General features: G+C 38.1%; 1 protein-coding gene across 2 annotated transcripts in view; it reads right to left on the bottom strand.

Annotated features, from left to right (window-relative positions):
* Positions 1 to 22,981, bottom strand: part of KCMF1 (potassium channel modulatory factor 1) — a 72,451-nt gene that overhangs the window by 16,307 nt on the left and 33,163 nt on the right. For both annotated transcript variants that reach the window (XM_057741899.1, XM_057741898.1), the window contains 2 exons: positions 11,624 to 11,791; positions 8,332 to 8,471 (listed from right to left, as the gene is read on the bottom strand). In XM_057741899.1, coding sequence (XP_057597882.1) covers positions 8,332 to 8,471; positions 11,624 to 11,791 — 308 coding nt within the window. The remainder of the gene's footprint in view (positions 1 to 8,331; positions 8,472 to 11,623; positions 11,792 to 22,981) is intronic.

Raw genomic sequence — 22,981 nt, 5'->3', positions numbered from 1 at the left:
AAAAGATTAAAATACCCTTGTACCTGAGGAGTTAAAAGTTCTGAAGCAAAATTAAAACGCAGTGAAGAACCTGCCCACTGCCATAGCTCTCCTGCCTTCAGAAAAGCTCTGCTTATTTCTTCATCCCTATGTGAATGTGCCTTTTTCCCGATAACAGCACAAGAAAGAACACAGCTGCCTATGTTGTTTAACACTATACTAACTTTCTAGTACAAGGTTACCTAAGTTTTCCCAAGCTAGCTTTGAAATCAAAGTTCACTACATGATGTGTTCTGCCAACTTACATGGTTACTGTGCTCTGAGTTCCAAACCAGGTGTCGAAAAGACATTTACAAAAATAGCCCTGGGACTGCCCTGGTGGCACAGTGGTTAAGAATCTGCCTGCCAATGCAGAGGACACGGCTTTGATCTCTGATCTGGGAAGATCCCACGTGCTGCAGAGCAACTAAGCCTTGTGCGCCACAACTACTGAGCCTGCGTGCAACAACTACTGAAGCCTGTGTGCCTAGAGCCCATGCTCCGCAACAAGAGAAGTCACTGCTATGAGAAGCCTGTGGATCGCAACGAAGAGTAGCCCTCGTTCTTCGCAACTAGGGAAAGCCCGCAAGCAGCAACGAAGACCCAACGCAGCCAATGAAAAAAAAAAAAAAAGCCTCTCTTTAAAGTTGGGGTCTTCCTTCTTTACGATATTTATGTAGACTATGTAGTAAATTCAAATAAAAAACATTTAAGTAAAGCCTTGTGTCATTTAAGATAGGAGCAACTTCTGGAAATGCAATAAGCACAGCTTCTCTTGTGCTGCTCTTTACAACTGTGTCCTAATTTCCATAAGTTAAAGGACTTATACTACAAAACCCAGGTAAGCTGTTAAAAATTCTGACTGACTGGTTAAGCTTGTAATACTGTATAATTTTGTTACTACAGATTAACTAAGTCATTAAGTATTTACTGGGTAAATACTTAGGTACAATTCACGTCTGGGACACAGTTCGTGTCTCTCCTTTTGAGGAACTCTAAAGTTCAGCTCTACAAATACCCCAGGCTTGCTCTGTAAGGCAGGTTTTCTGATCACCTGCAATACAATGGGGCTGTTTTTAACAAAGTTTCTTTTACTGAAAAGTGATGATCCCAAAGGAGCTATTAGAATTTAATACCATGACACACCAAACCCCTTACATGCATTATATTTTAACCCTCATACTAAAAAGAGCATTGACATTCTACTGAGCTAACAACTGCTAAGGCTAACTGATAACGCCAGGTGTTTGGATCTCTTGCCCAACTGAAAGCAGTTTATCTTCTAAAATCTGCAGACATAATGAAAATAAGACTGAAGAGTGAAGATCTGCTTCCAACTTCATGAGAACATACAAAAAGCACTAGTGGAAATCTATGCTACAGGATGGTTCTCTAGAACCATCTAAATGATAGCTACATGCACCTTAGCCATCTGTTTTGCCAATGCACATACAGGTTCTTTCAAGCTCTCAGCGAGCACACTATTCAGCTTGACTATAACCTCCTTCTCTACTGCTGCAGTGGACACTCAAACTACCTTCCAGTTAAGTATGAGCTACTTCATGTTGAATCTATTTTTCTCCTCAGTTTCCATTCTCCCCATTTTAATACTTAGGTTGGAACTGTCACCTGCTTCCAAAGGGCAGCATTTAGAATGTTAGGGAGTTTCTGTTAAATACAAAATATCAATTTTCATTATTTTTATATATGATTTAAAAGTACTAAGTAATGAAAGTTTTGGTTTTAAACCTGTTTCTTGGACATAAATTTAAATTTTATGTGTATACTGATGTCCTGGGAATTCATAAAACCTGAAAAAACATAATTTAGGCACCATGAAAAATAACTCCAGAGGGGTCAGAGTAGTCCCACTGTGCTATCCCGTTCTCAGTTCACTCAGAATATGAGCACCCACATCCAGGAGTACCTAGAAGAAAATCCCCAGTGCAAGCTTTACTGTTTGCGCCTCTCCTGGAGTAAGCTATCTATGTCATCTGTGGCCTTAGGGAAAGAAAAGGACACAGGCACCTCTCGTTGCGTGGTGGTGTCAGGAAGTAGCTGAGAGTTGCAGGCGGACAGGTGCAGGGAGGCAGAGCCCAAAGCCAGCAACCACTTTAGTGGAAAACCAGAGATGACTCTACCTGAGCTGGTGGGTTAGTGCTGTTTATAAGGAGTTTGGAGTCTGGCAATGACAGGAGCTTTGTAAGCTCCTCTTCTCAAGAGCATAACAAGTTTGTCAAGTGGGGCTGAATCTGGTAGGATCTCCTAGGAAAAATAACCTCAGCTGTGAATACTGAGACTGGCATCTTCAAATAATTTTCTTAACCAGTTTTTTTTTTTTTAAAAACACTGAGGGCCATGATGGGAAAAGAAGGGGTACCAGGAAGAAAAGAGACAAGGCTGAAAAGTGCTTAACTTCTGAGCTACCTTATAATTTTCCAACAGTTGCCAGAGAGCTCCCATCTTTAATTTATACCTGCCCCCCCCCCACGCATCTCTTTCTGCGAGCCCTGCAGAAAGAAGCCCCGCTTCTATGCACTGACTTGAGATTAGCTGTCCGGACACTGAACTAGACAAACCAGTATTTCACAGGACAAAGAAGAAACCAAACCAGTGGCCAAAGAAAAAAAGAACTCAAAATGAATGTCTCTGCACCTTACCCAGTGCTCCCCTTCATACTGGGTGTTCCTTCCATTCTGAAAACTGCATACTCACCTTCCCCTTCAGGAGTTTACTTCAACACAGAGGGCAGTACAGAGCCACGAAAACCTAATCCAGGATAACCACACACTCTGGCATGCCAGGCACAACACCCTCTTGGAAAAGCTGTTATCATCTCATTTTCATAATATTCTAAATGATTCCCCTCCTGGTTTTCACATCACCTTAAGGAACTGATTTCTTATAGAAATATCTTTTAAAATACCATGACACACACATGAACAGAATTACCCTAGAACAACCCGGAATCCCCCACGTGTCTCCTATCATTTCCTTCCCTGCTATCAACTCAAAAATCTACTGGGAAACCAATGGCTGTATCGCCCTTAAAATCACAAGTGTTACTATCTGATTTTAAACAAGTAAATGTGCTCAAAATAACTATTATTAAAAACATAAAGAGGGACTTCCCTGGTGGTGCAGTGGTTAAGAATCCACCTGCCACTGCAGGGGACACAGGTTCAATCCCCGGTCCAGGAAGATCCCACATGCTGCAAAGCAATTAAGCCCATGCGCCACAACTACTGAGCCCATGTACCACAACTACTAAAGCCTGCGTGCTCCAGGGCCCATGCTCCGCAACAAGAGAAGCCACTGCAATGCGAAGCCCAGGCACCACAACAAAGAGTAGCCCCAACTCGCCACAGCTAGAGAAAGGGTGTTCACAGAAACAAAGACCCAATGCAACCCAAAAGCAAATCTACAAATTAATTAATTAAATTAAATTTAAAAAATGTGCAAAGATAACCAAAAAAAGTGATTTATAAAAACAGTGTTCTGTGTCAAAAGTAATAAAAAGAACAAATGGTAAAACATCAAATCCTGGTCTTTTATAATCTCTCCAGCTAAATGCAGTTGAGTAGTAGCAATAAGGTTGCCTACAGCAATGGTATTTTTCAAATCCTATGTATTCCTCCACTACTATTAAATAAAATACTGTTGTTAATTCATAGAAAAGCAGACAGCTTCCAACTGTATTCTTTGACGAAGACGAAGAATGCAATTAGTAACAGTCAATCAAAGCCTATTTTTTAAAAAATGTGTATTTGGCTTTTAAATGCTTACTTTTTTTGATTACCTGATTATAAGAGTAAATAGGTAATTATAATATTTAAGAAAATGTACAAGATTAGATTAGAAGATCTGTAAAAACTGTGGTTCACTCCACTATTATTGCGCCTAACAAGGAAATACCTGTGCTGGGAAGTTAGCGTTATATATCTACATATTAAAATGGTTTTTCAATTGAGAAATACAGATACTGTACTGATGGTCAAAATTTTGAAGTCCTATACACAATTTAAAAGTATGCAACTTTTCATAACCCTCATGTATAAACTATACCTGCCACATTATTTTGGTCTGCAGTATATTTGATCTAATGCTTTCCTGCTTGTTTAATTTAGGTATCAAATGCATCTAACTGTTCATACACAAAACACCACCACGATGATGATAATTTCCATTCTGTGCTCTATGGCTCCTTGTGACACTCAAACAACTGTCTAAATATTAAATAAACTATCAGCTAAAACGGATTATTCTGACTCATTAAAAAAGACTTAAAAGTCCTTTTATGTCATCATGTTTCTCCATGAGAATAAAATTGTCTAAAGTCAGATTGTGGATAATTTCTAAAATCATTCTTTCTTCTGGATTTTTACGTCTTATCAATCAGTATAAATGGAATACAGTACAACCATGCTATTTCAAAAGTGAACTCAATTTGTTACAAACACATCTAGGTCTTCATTAGAAAGGAAAGGACTGGGCTTCCTAGATGGCGCAGTGGTTAAGAATCTGCCTGCCATTGCAGGGGACCTGGGTTCAATCCCTGCTCCAGGAAGATCCCACATGCCTCGGAGCAACTAAGCCTGTGCGCCACAACTATTGAGCCTGTGCTTTAGAGCCTGTGTGCCACAACCCCATGTGCTGCAACTGCTGAAGCCCACTCACCTAGAACCAGTGCTCCACAACAAGAGAAGCCATGGCAATGAGGAGCCCGCGCGCCACAACGAAGAGTAGCCCGCGCGCCACAACGAAGAGTAGCCCTCACTCACCGCAACTAAAGAAAGCCCATGCACAGCAACAAATTAAATAAATAAATAAATTTAAAATTAAAAAAAAAAAAAAAGGGGGGGAAGGGACTATATCACTTACATGTATGAAGAGTACCTAAAACCTGGAGATTGCCCTAACCTCCCCTTTCTGGATAGTAAAGAAAGCAAACAGTATGAAAAATAGAAAGCAAAAAGCTTCCAGCAGGGAACACTAGAGAACTGATGCGATTATGAACAGAATAATATATTGCACATCAGATTTTTAGAAGTGAGAAGAAAATTTTCGTGAACCAAAATTGCTTTTACCTTTTAAAGCATAACATTCTTAATATAAATTGCAAGAGATTTATTAAACAAAAAACTGTGAGATTAATTACGCATCATTAATTAGAGAAAAAGGTACGTTTTATTTAAAAACAACAACAAAAATCCCTGATGGCTTTCTAATTAGCTGCAGTGCAAGTCAGCTCAAATGTAAGATTCAAGAAAGATTTCAGGAGTCACACTTAATGTTTTTATGTTCCAAGCTTTCCCACCAGGTTTCTTTCACATTCCTACCACTTCCTTCAACAGCTCCTTCACGTTTGCAATTCCATCTGACCTCCAGTGCTCACTCCTACTATCAGTTTGATGGATTTTGATAATTACATACTGTGCTGCTTCCCCACTTAATTCTTCCCACAATCAAAAACTAGTTAGTTGTCCCAATCTACCGGATTTCATAACTATGAGGGTTTTTAAGAACTTGTGCTTAACTTCAAAATCACACTGTTTATCAGATTTGGTGTTTATAAAAAGACTCCTGAGACTAGACCCAATTCACTTGTAAAATCTTTAATCAGCTTCACTATGCATTCTATGTCAGGTGTTGTTTTTCATAACATCTAGTTTTGAAGGATCCTCCATATCTTCAAAATCAAAAGCCTCTTGAGTATTCTTAAATTCATCTTAAGAAGGGAGGCAAATCTTAGGTTGGGGCCTTAGAGTCCCAAGTTGAAAAAGGAGACAAAAATATACACAAGGACTACAAAGTTATTTTAAAAGTTAACCTTCCATAGACTTTCTTACTAGCTATGTCAGGTATCAGTAAATACTTACTAGTGGTGACACTAATATCTGCAGTGATATATCCTCTTGCCCCTAAATGTTTCAAAAGGATGCTGGTTAGAGGAGTGAGATCCTTAAGTCCTAAAGGAAGGTACAAGCTGATGGTACAGAGGTCATATGCAGGAAATGCAGGGGCAAAGAAGGATAGCAAACTGAGCATTCAGAAAGAAAAATATAAACAGGACTAGAAAAGGAAGTACAGTTGGGTATTATGTGAATCTAATTCCCTGCCTACCAAAATGACACGAGTCACTCCAGAACTCCAGAATTCAAAAATGTTTTAATTACCATGACTTGACAAAACATAGGGGGACGGGTGTTGAGAGGGGACACACAGTAATATCACATGGACATTTACATATAACTGTAACACATCAGAGCTGATAACATGCTTTGCACGTATACCTAGAGGCATTCAAGATACTAAACACTTGGCACGGCACAGGCAGCAATGCTTGAGCACGGACAGCAGTCAGCACGTGCTGAGGGCAGCCCGGGATCTAGGACGTGACCTACATGATTCAAGGAACTAAGCACCTTCGTATCAAAGATTCTTGCCTGCTTGCTATTTTTCACTCTGAAACGTCTGGGTGTGCTATCGGTGGGAAGTGAGGCAGCTGCAGTGCTCATGCAGACTGAGAGCTGATGAGGAGGAAGAAATCCTTAACATATTCCTCAAGTACTAATATGAAAAAACAGTATGGCTGTTGCCTTGAGCTATGTTCCAAAAGTTGGGGAATTAAATGAAGGCATAAAACTGAACACAACTTATGCGAGGCAGACCATAAAACTATTTGCAGATGGTATTTAATTTTCAAACTGTGTATCAGGTACAAAGAGTATAAATAAATTATGAGTATTTACTTTCTGGTAAAAATAAGGGCAAGGCTGCTGGTGGTTGATTCTCATTTTTGAAAAGGAATAATTAGCATTTCATTCATGGAGAGGACTTGAATTTCCACTAGCTTCTCCAATTTTAGACGCGGAAAACTAACACATTGTCCCATCCCAATGGGGTGATGAAAGTACTACACTGGGGCCTACTGGCTAATATAATAATGATTTTAAGAATCCCTGGTTTACAAAAGGGAAACCACTCCTTATTATATCTAGGTGAATAAATGCTCAAACTTAACAGAATTCAAATCAAAGAGAGATTATTCCAACTTTCCCACAACAACCAGACCAGAGATGCAATCAAGTGAGCATTCTTCACACCGTTATCTGTGACTGTTCCAAAAGGAAGCAAAATCACCTTTGTAGAATAAAAAGAACAAGTTAAGAATGCAAGTAAAATGTGACAACAGTGTTCTGAGGTTCCCCAAGGTGCAAGATGAGAGCATTTCTGACCTGTTAGACGGTAAAGTTTGATTTGAGAACTATATAATGTAAATTTACCCACTGTGTGAACTACAAATTTTATAACAACTTTAACATCAAACTAGCAGGGTAAGTGGGAATGAGAGTGAGCCTGCACTCCTCACAGCTGTAACAGCAGGGCTGTAATGCAGACCAGGACAGTGGTTAAGTAGGTACTCTACAACCCAGAGGGACTCTGGCTCTGCCCCTTACTAGCTGTACGTCCCTGGATACACTGCTTTATTTCTCTTGAGTTTCAGTTCACTTGTTTTGAGTGCATTCAGGGGCTTATAAGTTGAAGCAACGTGCCACTGCTTGTGCCCGAACTCTCCAAGTTCCGCACCCACAGTTCTAGCCCTCATGGCTCACTTTATCTACTGTTATCAATGGTCAACAGAGGAAGGGGACTCTTCGGGGTGTACTCATCATTTCTTGAAGTTGGATATGTGCTGACTCAGATGTCAAGTAAAATATCTAAAAAGCTTTTAAGGCAAGACTTTCTCTGTGTATTATGCTGGGTCCCTGGCCACTGGCAAAGATCAGAGTAGGAGGAACCTCTAGGGACATCAAAGCTTCGATGTATGAAGCAACAGATACGATCAATGAAAAACAAGTAAGGTCAGTGATGTGTTACTATGAGATGTGACAATGGATTTCTACTTAGTATATAACCAAAGATTTTAAAATTTCCTTGTGAAGCTTTCCTTACAGAAGAAAAATCAATCAGGCAGCTAAAATACTATAAAAAGAGATGTGTTGCAGGTCGGAGTGCTTTAAACCTTTTCACCATGCATTTACTGAAGGCTCCTGAATTTGGTTAAGATTCCACATTGTGCTTTTAGCAACAGGGCAAGAAAGGCTGGTGTGGACAAACAAGGGGCCTTATCTTGTACACATGCAGCCCCCTAGGATGTGTAAAATTTGCTGTTAAAAGATAATTTTAACAATTATCATGCAAACAGTATCAGTACACTTAGCAGGAGGTAGATAATAGTGTCATGGCTTTACTTATGTTGGAAATAACGTACTTTACCATATCATTTAGGCACATGGCTGCTTCACTTACCACTTCTGTTGATGTTTCTGCATGTTCAGAAGTAACATGTTCTTGAAGAGATGTCTCCGTATAGCCCATTTTTCCACAATAGGGACAAGTAAAAGACTGTGGCTGCTCTACAGAGAAAGCTTCCCCACCATAGTACAAATCTGAAAAACAGAGTGAAACTGCATTGAAAAATAATTATTATTCATTTTTTAAACATATAAAAATACAATCATATGGTATAATGATGTTTTAAAAAAAATGTGCCTGAAATGTCCACCAACAACCTCACTCTGTCAAGGAATGCTTAGGTACCTCTCTGTTTACATCTGTAACATCCTATTCTCCAGAGGACTCTATGCCACTCTTCTGAAATGCCTTCTCCACTTGCCACTATAGCCTTAAGAGAAAAGCAAGCAAACAGCTTTTTATCCCTTCATTTAATTTTGAAACATCTCTAATTTCACATCTTGTTCTAATTTTATCGTAATTTATTCTTTTCCTTATCTCTGTATATACTGTGGCAACACCAATGTCAACACAAAGAATCAGTAGGATGTATCACATACAAGAACACAAGTGCTCAGAGGGAAAGAACAGATGACAATGATCAATATGCCAACTCCCAGATGCAGCTATTTGTCTACAGAACATACCATTCGTACAGCAGGAAGGACCCTAAGCATTCATTTCCTGTAAGTGCTATCTTGAATGGGGAACTACCACAACATACTCTCCCCAATTTCATTACTGAAGAACTGACCAATTAGTGAGAGTCTGTGGGAATAATTTGTTTGCCCAATTAACACATTTCAAGGAATAAGTCTATTTTTCTCCATTAATAGCACGAAAGGAAATACAATTGAAAGCACACTTAGTATATATGTCACTTCATTACAAAGATCTCGTGAAACAAATACTTAAGAGGATATGATCATTTTTGTAAGAGGAGGAAATGAAAGAGTTTACTACATGACAGATTTGTTCACATTCATTATTAGGGAGGTTTAAACTATCTTAAAAATATTTACCTATTACATATACATTGACCATTTATTATATGCATAAGACTTGCCAGGTGAATTTGGGGTAGGTGGAGAAAAATATAAAAAAAAAGAATAGAACTTCCTTACCTGATAAAGGGCATCTACAAAAACCCACAGCTAACATCATACTTACTGGTGAAAGCCTGGATGCTTTTCCCCTAAGACCAGGAACAAGACAAGAATGTGCACTCTTGCCGTTTCTATTCAATACTTTACTGGAGGCTCTAACCAGAGGAATTAGGCAAGAAAATGAAATGAAAGGCATCCAGATGGAAAGGAAGAAGTAAAACTATCTCTATTAGCAGATGACATGACTCTGTATATAGAAAATTCTAACGAATCCACTAAAAAACTATTAGAACTCATAAAGGCGTTCAGCAACATTGCAGGATGCAAGATCTATACACAAAAACTAATTATTTTTCTGTAACTTGCAGTGGGCAATCCAAAATAAAAATTTAAAAAAATTCCATTTACAATAGCAAAAAGAAAAAAACATTTAGGAATACATTTAACGAAAGAAGTGTAAAACTTATCCTCTGATAACTACAAAATTTTGTTGAAAGAAATGAAAGATGACCTAAATAAACCGAAAGATATCCCACATTCATGGGTTGGCAGACTTAATAACACTGCTCTCCAAACTGATCTACAGATACAAAACAATTCCTATCAAAATCCCAGTTGGCTTCTTTGCAGAAATTTGATAAGTTGATCCTAAAATTCACATGAAATTCAAGGGATCTAAAATACCCCAAACAACGCTGAAACAGAACAAAGCTGCAAGACACACTTTTTGATTTCAAAGCTTATTGTGTAATTGAGACACTGTGGTACTGGCCTACAGACATATAAATCAATGGAACAGATTGAGAGTTCAGAAATTAAAACTGACATTTATGGTCAATTGATTTTTCTTTAACAGCTTTATTGACATATCTTTGACACACAAAAATTGTAGATATTTATGGCATAAAACCTGATGTTCTCACATATGTATACACTGTGAAAAGATCACCACAATTAAGCTGATTAACATCTCATCACCTCTACACAGTTATCACTGTGTGTGTGAGTGCTGAGAAGACTTAATTTAAGATCCATCCTCTTTGAAAATTTCCAGTATACAATATTGTTAACTATGGCCACCATGCTATACATTAGATTTCCAGAACTTATCCATCTTCTGCATAACAAAACTTTGTACCCTTTGACCAACATCCCCAACTTCCCCTTCCCTCTGGTCAACTGATATGCAACAGGAATGCCAAGACATTCACTGGGTAGAGTGACAATGAGACAACTGGATATTCACATGTGAAAGAATGAAGGTGGACCTCTACCTCATTCCACACACAAAAATTAACACAAAATGGATCAAAGATCTAAATGTGAATACTAAAATTATAAAACCCTTAGAAGAAAACATAGTTTTAAATCTTCGTGATCTTGGATTAGGCAATGGTTTCCTAGATATGACACTAAAAACACAACAAAGGAAAAAAACAGATAAACTAGACATCATCAAAATTAAAACTTCTGTGCTTCAAAACATACCATCAAGAACATGAAAAGACAACCCACAGAATGGGAGAAAATTTCTGCAAATCATTCACCTGTAAGGAAATTGTATATAGAATACACAAAGAACTATTAAAAAACAATAAAAAACATATTACCCAATTAAAAAATATGGGCAAAGGATCTGAATAGGCATTTCTCCAAAGCAGATATACAAATGGCTAATCAGCACTAGAAAAGATGGTCAACATCACTGGCCATCAAAGAAGTGCAAATCAAAACCATATGCGATACCACCACTTCACATCCACTAGGATGGCTATAATCAGACCAATAATAACAAGTGTTGTCTAGGTAAGAAATTACAGCATGAAACATTTAAAGCTTTTCTTATGAATTGACAATGCCTTCTAATCAACTGTAGAAATATTTTGCTTCCTGATAACTAGAGCAAGAAGATTTCTGTATTGTTAGCAAGAAGTCAGTTTAAACTTTACTTCTTCTTTACTGAGGCACGCTTCCATTTCATACCTTGCTGATTGTATTTATTTCTGAATGGCTTTCGTAAATAAACTATAAGAGAAAAAATTACTTAGAACATAAAAGTAAGATTCATGTTATTTGTAATGAATTTGGAGCCTCATGTATGCTACCGAGGACAGTTTTAGAACATTTTGCCTTTACTGCTTCACATGCATTCACACAAAGTTCTAAATGATAATTCATTAAAATTTTAATTACATACGTACCAAAATCTACCCTTGTTAATATGCACTGCATTGGGTGGTCAGTTGTATGCCTTGTTGTTGTTGCACCACTTTCATAACAAGATGCACAAAGATCGTAATCGTAGCAAATTAAACACTTATATCTGCGACCTCGAAAATTTCCTTTTAAACATGCATCACAGCTGACACCTATTAAAAACAAAAGAAACATCATTAATTAGCAGCCGCAAAAGGCCACTCTTCATTTTTATAAATAAAAAGATGCACATTTAACCCCAGATTTCCTTTCCAAAATGACTAAAAACAACATAGTAAAATGATATAGGAATTTCTGGGACTTCCCTGGTGGTACAGTAGTTAGGACTTCGCCTTTCAATCCAGGGGTTATAGGTTTGATGCCTGGTCAGGGAGCTAAATCCCACATGCCTCGAGGCCAAAAAAACCAAAACAAAAACAGAAGCAATATTGTAACAAAGTCAATAAAGACTTTAAAAATGGTCCACATCAAAAAAATCTTTTAAAAAAATAAAGTTAAGCACATTTTTAAAAAAATGATATAGAAATTTCCAACTATATGGTGATTTGTTCCAGATTTACATTCCTAATGGAAATAAAATGTTTAATAAAATGTAAAAAAACTTTTTAGATGCCTTGATGAACTAGCAAGAGGGTAAAAACCAAGTTAAAGAGGAATGGGTAACTGGAATCACTCAAGCAGATGGGCATCTATTTGGAAAAATCTGAGCTTAGATTTTCATAGCATTGCAGGACAAAGCACAGGAAGCAAAGACCAAGATCTGCCATGGTAGGATGTCTGAACAGGCAATTCCTCACAAAGCTGAGACCCTAACATACCCTCAATATAAGGATGAACTAGAAACCCTCCCTAGGGGGTTACAAAACCTGCCCATGAAATCCTCCTCTCCCCAGGCACATAACAACAAAAACCCCCCCCCGCCCCCGCCAGACTTCTTATAAATGGAGAGCCTAAATTCAGACTTCCAAATGGTTCTAGGGCCAAGAATTTAATTTAAAGTGGTCTTGAATTAGCACTGCCACCAAGCAACAGGTAGAAATTAAATTTCAAGGAATGACAGTTGATACAGAAAATACCAACAAAAAACAAAATATCAGAAAGAAGTAGCAGAAACAGACAGCAGAATCAGAATGGCAAAGAGTTTATAACAGAATGGAATATCAGTTTAAAAGAAATAAAAGAGGAGCCTGAAAAGAAGAGGCAACCAACAGGTTTGAAAATGAACCAAATATCTAGATATACAAAAATTTAAAACTCAACGAGCTGCTGAACAGTAGGAAAGCCTTTTATTCACACGTGATATGCTTGTTTATATAGAAAACCCCAGCTAAATTATTAGAATTAAGTATTTTAAGCAAGGTAGCTAAATACAAAAACCAATTTTATAAAATATTGACTTCTTCACTCCAAAAAAGACAAATAAATTTTTAAAATGCCATTTATGATTGTACTTATAGGATGTACTCAGATGAGTCAAATTCAAAGAAAAACAAAAACAAAACAAACAAACCCAAAATCAAAGCAGAAGAGTGATTACCAGAGGCTGGGTGGAAGGGGGAATGGGGAGCATAGTTTAATGGGTTTCAGTTCAGGATGATGAAAAGTTCTGGAGATGGACAGTGATGACAGCTGCACAACAATGTGAATGTACTAATGCCTCTGAATTGTACATGCAAAGAGGGCTAAAATGATAGATTTTATGTTGTCCATATTTTACCACAATAAAAAAATTATGTCACTTGCAGTGCCTATGAGTAATTATACCCAACCAAAGATATGCGGCCCTTTATGAAGTAAATTAGTAAAAACGTGTTCAAAGACATTAAAGAGCTTTAAAAAATAAAAATACCACGCTCACTGACTAGAAGGTTCAGCATAATAAAATATCAATTCTCCCCAAATTGATCCGTGGATTCAATACAATTCTAATAAAAAAAATTACAGAAGAATTTTTTGTGGACCATGATAAGCTGACTCAAATTTTTACACAATATACAAAGGGTCAAGATAGCTAGGATATTCCTGAAGAATATTTTTTTGTGGACCATGATAAGCTGACTCAAAAATTTACACAACATGCAAAGGGTTAAGACAGCTAGGATATTCCTGAAGAATTTTTTTTGTGGACCATGATAAGCTGACTCAAATTTTTACACAACATGCAAAGGGTTAAGATAGCTAGGATATTCCTGAAGAATAACAAGATGGAGGGATTTGCTTAACATAGCAAGAGCTATTATAAAGCTACAGTAATTGAGATAGAATGGTATTGGCATAGAGACAAACTGACCAAAGGAACAGGATAGAAAGCTCCCCAAACACATGCACACATGTTGAAATCTGTTTTATGACAGTAAGGTTACTAGAGATCAGCGGGGAAAGCATGGAGTAGACAATAAATGGTACCAGCACAGGTGACCACCTATACATGGGGAAAGTAAAACTGGATCTCTTCCACAGATCCCACAAACACAGATCAATTCAAGATGGTTTAAAGACAAATGTGACAGGAAAATGAAAAAAATCTCTGAAGACAATGTAAGGGAATGTTTTTATGACTTCAGAGAAGGAAACAATTTCTTTATGCACACACACACACACGGCCCAGATCATAAAGAGACATATCCCGTCACATTAAAATTAAGACTTTACCCTCATTTTTTAATACCCTACAGTGATGGAAAAGACAAGGCCCAGAAACTGGTGATAAATACAACATATGTGACAGACAAAAGTTACGTATACAGAATACATGAAGGAACTCTCACATATCAGTAAGAAAATGACCAACATCCAATAGAAAAATGGGCAAAGACCTCAGTGGGCACTACAAAGAACAACAAACAAAAATGACCAATAAACATAGGAAAAGATGCTCAGTCTCATTAGTCACCAAAGAAGCGCAAATAAAACCATCATGAGCTATCATTCTACATCTAAAATGTGGCAAAAACCTAGACGTCTACTGATGTCAAGTGCCAGCGAAGACAAGGAGCAGCAGAAACACCTCTGCGCTGCGGGGGGAGCACATATCAACACAACCACCTCGCAAATTCGGTTCATATCCTAGTCCAGTTAGACATGTACAATCACTAGGACTGCAGTGTCACTCTTAAATCTATTCCCTGGGGAATCTTTTGCCCAGGCACACCAGAAGACTATAAAAGAATGTTCACAGCTGTTTTCGCAACTGAAAAAAAAAAAAAAAAAGAGGCTGTTAACAACCCGAAGGCCCATCAACAGTCCATTATAGAATGAGTTTAAAAAGAATAAATGATAGCCTAAAATAGTGGGTGAAGACAGGCACAAAGCCAAACTAAGTTATAAAGTAAGTGAGAAGATAAGTGCCATGGAGAAAAATAAAGCAAAAAGGAGAAATGGTGTGGATGAAGAAGGCTTCCCTGCAACGGCGACGAGCGAAAAGGCGGACCACCTCAAAGCCTGCCTGTTCAGGAAGGCTCCCAGCATGGCAGTGCTTTAAGCAGGACGCGGAAGATACAGAAAAGGGGTAAGTATCCACTTAGATTCGCAAATGAAAGTTTAATGTAATAGGGTACAATAACTTTGTCAAACAAAATGTAGTGTGATCTGAGCTAAAGAGGTGCCAGCAAGGTGAGCGCAGTGTGGAACACTAACTTTTTGGTGTGTGCCATCCGACATTAGTCTGTGGGTCCCACTCTCCTTTCTGTGGTGGGGATGGCCACCACCAAGTATCAACGCACAAAGCCTGAGGTGACTGCGGATGGTGATACTGCCAAAGACGGCATCATTTTCAGCAGGGACACACCGATGATGCCTGGCCCTTGCCTGTTCTACCTGGCTGACAAAATCCGAAGCTGTCTAAATCTAAATGCTCTCCCCTAAAGGGTGCGGATGGTAAGTGATGTCAGGATTCACCTACTGCTCAGCCTGAGTTCAGCAACTGTTAGCCCTTTAAGACTGGGGTTCCTTAAAAAAGAATTAACTATTTTCGATGGAATCATTTCTAAAATGTATATTTTTGGTGAATTCCCTGGCAGTCCAGTGGTTAGGACTCAGTGTTTTCACTGCTGAGGGCCCAGGTTTGATCCCTGGTTGGGGAACTAAGATACCATAAGCCGTGTCTTCCCTCCGCACCCCCGTCCCCCAAAAGTTTTTTTTTAACCTCTGAAACACTGAAAGACACCGAACAACTTTTATGATTCAAGGTCATTATTTCAAACACAAATATATATTTCAGTCAGATCCTTAACCATTATGTTAGGTTTCTCAGCAGGATTTCTCACAACAGATTGATAAGTAAGAGTGACTTCATAATAATCTATGGCAGCAAGTATGTTACAGAGGATTTGTTTTGGTGATGAGTGTACTATGAACAGGAAGTCAGGGAAGTAAAAATATTTTATCACATATAGTTTTCCACATAGCCTGCTACTCCCTCTCATTGCAATAGCTCTGCCAGTTTAATACTTCCAATCTGCCATCCTAAGCTTTAGTCAATATCTCACTTTATAGAAGACTCCGTGCCACCTCTCTCTTGACAGTAGCTCAACGTCTCTAAATAACAGCATAGAAGCATGCATAGGCTCGGCCACAGTTTCTCCCAGCAACCCAGTCTCCTCTGCCCCGACCTGAAATTACTACATCTCATTTAGCTTTAAAAAGGACCCCAGATTTCTCACTCAAAACAATCGCTTCCAAGTATGTCTGTCAGAATTCACTTCATAACACAGACTAACAAAATCTGCTCCCTCGTGTCTACTACAGGTGCTTTCCTATGAGGGAAAACAAGCCAGCACTTCAATGCACAGTCCCTTGGTTAATAACAGTGTTCTACCTGGTACCAGGAGGCCCAGGAATATCTGAAACAGAACATATACGTGGCATATATAAAATGATCAATTCCTCGATAGGTAGAATGAAGTTCTTCTGGTGAGATATTGATAAGGTATATTTAAGATGCTAAGAACTAAAGTTCCTATAGAAAAGTATCATGTTATAATAGAAACAAGAGTTCAAATATTGTCAAATAAAATATTGCCTTGAGAGGCAAGGCTGGAGAACCACTGAGTGTTAGCACTGAGATCTCCTGGATTCAAAAAATGTTAGGTTTCATTTACTCTATACTATTATATATACACCCTGAAAAAACTGAGTTAACCAAATAAAATATGCAACTCATCCTTGAATAATCTAGCTGTAGTCATACTGTCATAAACAAATTCGGACAATCACTACCTTGTAAAATGGCAACTAGCACAAGCTACATCTTTTTAAAAAAATTTTTACTGTAGTTGATTTACAATGTTAATTTCTGCTATACAGAAAAGTGATTCAGTTATACATGTACACAGTCTTTTTCACATTCTTTTCCATTATGGTTTATCACAGAATATTGATTATAGTTCCCTGTGCCGTACAGTAGGACCTTGTTGTTTACCCATCCTATACATAATAGTTTGCATCCGCTAATCCCACACTCCCAATCCATCCCTCCCCCACCTCCACCCCTTGGCAACTATAAGTCTGTTCTCTATATCTGTGAGTCTGTTTCTGTTTTCGTAGATAAGTTTATTCATGTCATATTTTAGATTCCACATATAAATGATATCATATGATATTTGTCTTTCTCTTTCTGACGTACTTTGCTCAGTATGATAATTTCTAGGTCTATCTGTGTTGCTGCAAATAGCATTACTTTTCTTTTTTATGGCCGAATAACATTCCATTGTATATATATATTTACCACATCTATAGCTACACAAGCTACATCTTAAAGTTATGGTGGGATATTTGTGATTCCCCATTTGATCAAGTTCACCTAACAAGACAAACAAAAATGCTAGGAAGTATAGCTTAACCTCAATTTTGATACTGCCACATGTGAAACTTACATAAGAAGAATGGTGTATATCTGACAACCCCCATCTATAAAAGGTATATCTGAAAGCATTCATACCCTCAGTATTCACCTTAATATTTAGCAGTTCTTAAAATAAATGTTGTACATAAAAGCTATGAACTAAAATCAAAGAAAGAATGCCCTCTAGTGGGAACAGATGTTTAAAAAGCCACTGAAATAATACAGTCTTTTTTTCTTTCTGACTTTTCTAAAGTAAACAAAGGTTTAGTTACTTACATATATGTTATGTGTACATTACATTATATATACCTTTATATATCTTTTAAAAGGAATACCCAAAGGTTGATACAGCTTTTTCTTTTGATTTGAATGGATTTAAATAAATAAATAAATAAATAAATAAATAAGGCTGCGTTGGGTCTTCGTTGCTGCACGCAGGCTTTCTCTAGTTGTGGTGAGTGGAGGCTACTCTTCGTTGTGGTGTGCGGGCTTCTCACTGCGGTTGCTTCTCTTGTTGCAGAGCACGGGCTCTAGGTGTGTGGGCTTCAGTAGTTGTGGCACATCGGCTCAACAGTTGTGGCTCATGGGCTCTAGAGCAACTCAGTAGTTGTGGCGCATGGGCTATGCTACTCTGAGGCATGTGGGATCTTCCCGGACCAGGGACTGAACCCGTGTCCCCTACGTTGGCAAGCGGATTCTTAAGCACTGTGCCCCCAGGGAAGTCCTGATTTGCATGGACTTTGGGGTAGGGAACAGAGAGGTGGTGGGAAGGGGCAGTCCATGAAGGGAAAGCTACCAGTCAAACTACACAATGAAAAGAACACAACAGGAAGAGACTCTGCCTGGAATCTGAAGCCCCAGGACTATTCAGCATTTGCCCCTGACAATCTATTTTGACTTCTAGGTGCCATGTTATTTAGAGAAGGCCCTCTTTTTACTTCAGTGAATTATCTCTTCAGGACCTATGCATCTCTAAATAAGGGACTTTCAAAAAAAAGAATGCGTGTGTGTTATATGCTATAGAACAATTTTAATATTGAGATCTGCACAGAGAACTATGCCACTAAAATAACCTGACAATGATAAGGATAATCCCCAAAGAGGCTCTTTCGCATTTTGATGGCTGAAAAATCATGCAACCTTTTGAAGAGGATCTCAGATGAACACAGAAGGAATTAAAGAAATGAACTACCGTAACTCAGTGGAAAGCAGAAGTAGCCAGAATTAAAGAAGATGGTCAAAGGGGTATTTCTAGATGCAAAATTGCTGGAACCTAAGACAAATTTTATAACACTCTACAAGCTGGGAGCCTAGATCAGGAGTAGAAAGCTTTCCCCTTCTATTAAAGAAACAGAGCAAAATACAATCAATGACGCCTTGCAAAGGTAAAGTAACTCTAGGAGTTCGTTTCTTTTCAAAGGAAAAAAAAAGCTCTACTTAATTATTTTAGAATTAGGAACAAAATTCCCCTCAATTAAATATACATTTATCTTTATATATGTTTATTTTTTAAAAATCTATGCCATATAATAAAGAGAGAGACAAGGAGAGAAAATTGGGTAGAGAGACCCCCCAAATACACCATTCAAGAAAAGACCTGTAGTTAAAGAGATTCCAGGGTCAGAGAGAGAAACGAGAAAGAGGTAACACAGATGGGGAGGGTACAATTCAGAAGAAAGAGGGCTGGGTGACAGAGAGGAACTTCAGAGTAGGGGAAGCCATGGAACAGCCTGGTGAACAGATGTTGTAGTATGTGTGTTCTTCACACTTAGCAGACTTGCTTGACCCTGTGATTCAAGCTGGCCACTTAAAACAACCTTTTCTGTACCGGGACTCAGCTTCCTTTCACTTTATTGTTTTCAGGTGGAATTCTATAATTTTCGTGACAGGTAACAATAAGGAGCATCCACCTATCCATCCACTATTATGTACCATGTGCCAAGATACAGCAGTGAGTAAAGGTCTTTGCTACACAGAGCTGATACTCCAGTGGTATTAGCAGCAACTTCCATCATTATTTATTGTGTGCCAGACAATTTTCACAATTACTTTATTAATCTTCACAACAAAAGTCATGAGGTAGCTGGAAAATGTAATAGAACTTCTTTCATGGCTATGGATGATTCAAAGCTAATTCACAGCTGCCCAACAAAGCAGACAGAAAGGATGGGGTTGGACATTATATTTAAGGAGTTCCTCAGGCATTTTGTCAAAGAGGGAAGTTTATTTCTAAAAGTTTTTAGTGTAGCAGAATTTGGTCTATTTTGGAACAACTGGCTGTTTTGCTCAGTTTTAAAGAACTGTCCTATGCTCTTATTTTGTAGAATCCCTGGCTTGCAAACAGAAGCCTAGCTTAGTAACAATGGACTTGCTCATGAGTAAGCTTAGTTAGGAACAGCCTTGCAGAACCTCTTATCTGTAAATACAGAAGCTTCTATATTACTCAACCTACTATTATACTCAGCCATGATTAGAGCTATTTTCTGACTCACATAAAACGAAGGAAGAAGAGGTGTGTAAGGAATGCCTGGGACAAAGCAGGAATGCAATGAGTATCTGCTGAATGAATGAAGTGGATGAAAAAAGAATGGGACATTTTCCTAGAGTAATTAGATAAGAGCTCAAAAGAGAGAAGGGAAACAGGATTAACGTGTGTCTATAATAGACTTCTCGATGTAAGAATGGCTGAGTGTTGAAAGTAGAGGGGGAAAAAGAAGGGACTGAACAACAGGTACTTGTTTTCCGTAGGAGAAAGGAAGGTTAAGTCAGTAAAAACTCTGTGCCAAATACTTCTAGGCATCAGTCCCCATTCGGCAACATCAGCCCAGAAGAGCTTGGATGTCAGCTGTATAAGTGAAGGGGTTGTTCTTGGGAAACAGGTTTCGTCAGCCACACTTTTGTATTAACAATTTCATATGTAAAAGCCAAATATAAAATCTCAATACTTTCAAATATGTGTGCAACGCCATTTAGTTGCTTTAAACAACGCACACAAATCAGAAACACTGCCCTATTTTAAAGACTCTCCAGGCAGGCCTACAGGGCAAGGCAGAGAGCTCTAGCCCTCCCAAAAGACAAGTGCCCTTAGAGAAGGAGGTAATTTTTATGAAAATATCTAGTAATTACACGAACATTTTGCAGAGACTTGTAAAGGAGAATACTACTAAAAAATACATTACATTTCAAACCTATAGGGGCCGGTTTGAAAAGTTAAAACCCTTAAAACAGGTATAAAATGACACAGGACACCCTGCCTCAGATCATCTCCAGGCAGCTATGTTCCTTCACTAACCAATTAGGGTTTAACTGACCTTGATGCCCCAAGCACCTGCTAAGAGCTTTGTCGCTGAACTGTTGTTCTTCTTTTACAGATGAATAAGCTGAGGTCCACGAGCACCGAAGGCACACACTCATGAAGTGACAAACAGTGATTACAATGAAGGGTTACCTATTGAAGCAGACCGTCTGACAACAGTAAATCTGTTTTTTGTTTGTTTCAGAAATGAATGTCTTTAGAACTTTTTATTTACTATGGCATAGAAAGATACATTTAATGTCATGTTTATCACTCTTCCCTTAATTCTTTATTTTCTAAGAGACCTTAATTTTACTTATCACATAACTTCTCTAAAATGAAACCCTGAGGTTGGGGAATTGCTTTCAAGGCAGTTTTAACTTACTTACTTACTTATTTATTTCCAGAGGTTGACAATCGATCAAACACAGCTCTACCTAAAGTCTCTATTTTGTAAGTTCTTACTCTAGAGCAGTGTTCTCTTAACTTTTTGAAAATCCATGCCCTTTCTTGGATGGGAAGAATCAACATTGTGAAAATGACTATACTACCCGAAGCAATCTACAGATTCAATGCAATCCCTATCAAATTACCCATGGTATTTTTTACAGAACTAGAACAAGAAATTTTACGATTTGTATGGAAACACAAAAGACCCTGAAGAGCCAAAGCAATCTTGAGGGAAAAAACGGAGCTGGAGGAATCAGACTCCCTGACTTCAGACTGCACTACAAAGCTACAGTAATGAAGACAATATGGTACTGGTACAAAAACAGAAATATAGATCAATGGAACAGGATAGAAAGCCTAGAGATAAACTATGGTCAACTAATCTATGACAAAGGAGGCAAGGGTATACAGTGGAGAAAAGACAGCCTCTTCAATAACTGGTGCTGGGAAAACTGGACAGCTACATGTAAGCGAATGAAATTAGAACACTCCCTAACACCATACACAAAAATAAACTCAAAACGGATTAAAGACCTAAATGTAAGGCCAGACACTATAAAATTCTTAGAGGAAAACATGGGAAGAGCACTCTTTGACATAAACAACAGCGAGATCTTATTTGACCCACCTCCTAGAGTAATGCAAATAAAAACAAAAATAAATAAGAGGGACCCAATGAAACTTAAAAGCTTTTGCACAGCAAAGGAAACTATAAGCAAGACGAAAAGCCAACCCTCAGAATGGGAGAAAATATTTGCAAAGGAATCAATAGGCAAAGGGTTAATCTCCAAAATACATAAACAGTTTATCCAGCTCAATATCAAAAAAACAAACAACCCAATCAAAAAATGGGCAGAAGACCTAAATAGGCATTTCTCCAAAGAAAACATACAGATGGCCAAGAGGCACATGAAAAGCTGCTCAACATCACTCATTATTAGAGAAATGCAAACCAAAACTACAATGAGATATCACCTCACACAGGTTAGAATGGGCATCATCAGAAAATCTACGAAGAGTAAATGCTGGAGGGGGTGCGGAGAAAAGGGAACCCTCCTGCACTGCTGGTGGGAATATAAATTGATACAGCCACTATGGAGAACAGTATGGAGGTTCCTTGAAAAACTAAAAGTAGAATTACCGTTTGACCCAGCAATCCCACTACTGGGCATATACCCAGAGAACACCATAATTCAAAAAGACACATGCATCCCAATGTTCACTGCAGCACTATTTACAACAGCCAGGACATGGAAGCAACCTAAATGTCCATCAACAGATGAATGGACAAAGAAGATGTGGTACATATATACAATAGAATATCACTCAGCCGTAAAAAGGAACGAAATTGGGACATTTGTAGAGACATGGATGGACCTAGAGACTGTCATACAGAGTGAAGTGAGTCAGAAAGAGAAAAACAAATATCGTATATTAATGCATATATGCGGAATCTAGAAAAATGGTACAGATCAACCAGTTTGAAAGGCAGAAACAGAGACACAGATGTAAAGATGTAAACATACGGACATCAAGCGTGGAAAGCTGGGGTGGGGGGTTGGGGTGGGATGAAGTGGGAGATTGGGATTGCCATATATACATTACTAATAAGAAAAAAAATCAAACTGTACACTTTAAATACATGCAGTTTATTGTATGTCAATTATATCTCAATAAAAGTTCTTAAAAAAAAAGAAAGAAAATCCGTGTCCTATAATGGTAAATGTTTAAAAACATTACCATCTCCTTTATTTA

Source organism: Hippopotamus amphibius, chromosome 7 (assembly GCF_030028045.1).
Source record: "Hippopotamus amphibius kiboko isolate mHipAmp2 chromosome 7, mHipAmp2.hap2, whole genome shotgun sequence".
NCBI lineage: Eukaryota > Metazoa > Chordata > Mammalia > Artiodactyla > Hippopotamidae > Hippopotamus > Hippopotamus amphibius.
Note: the sequence above shows the minus strand (reverse complement) of the source record. Positions and strands in the feature narration are given on the sequence as shown.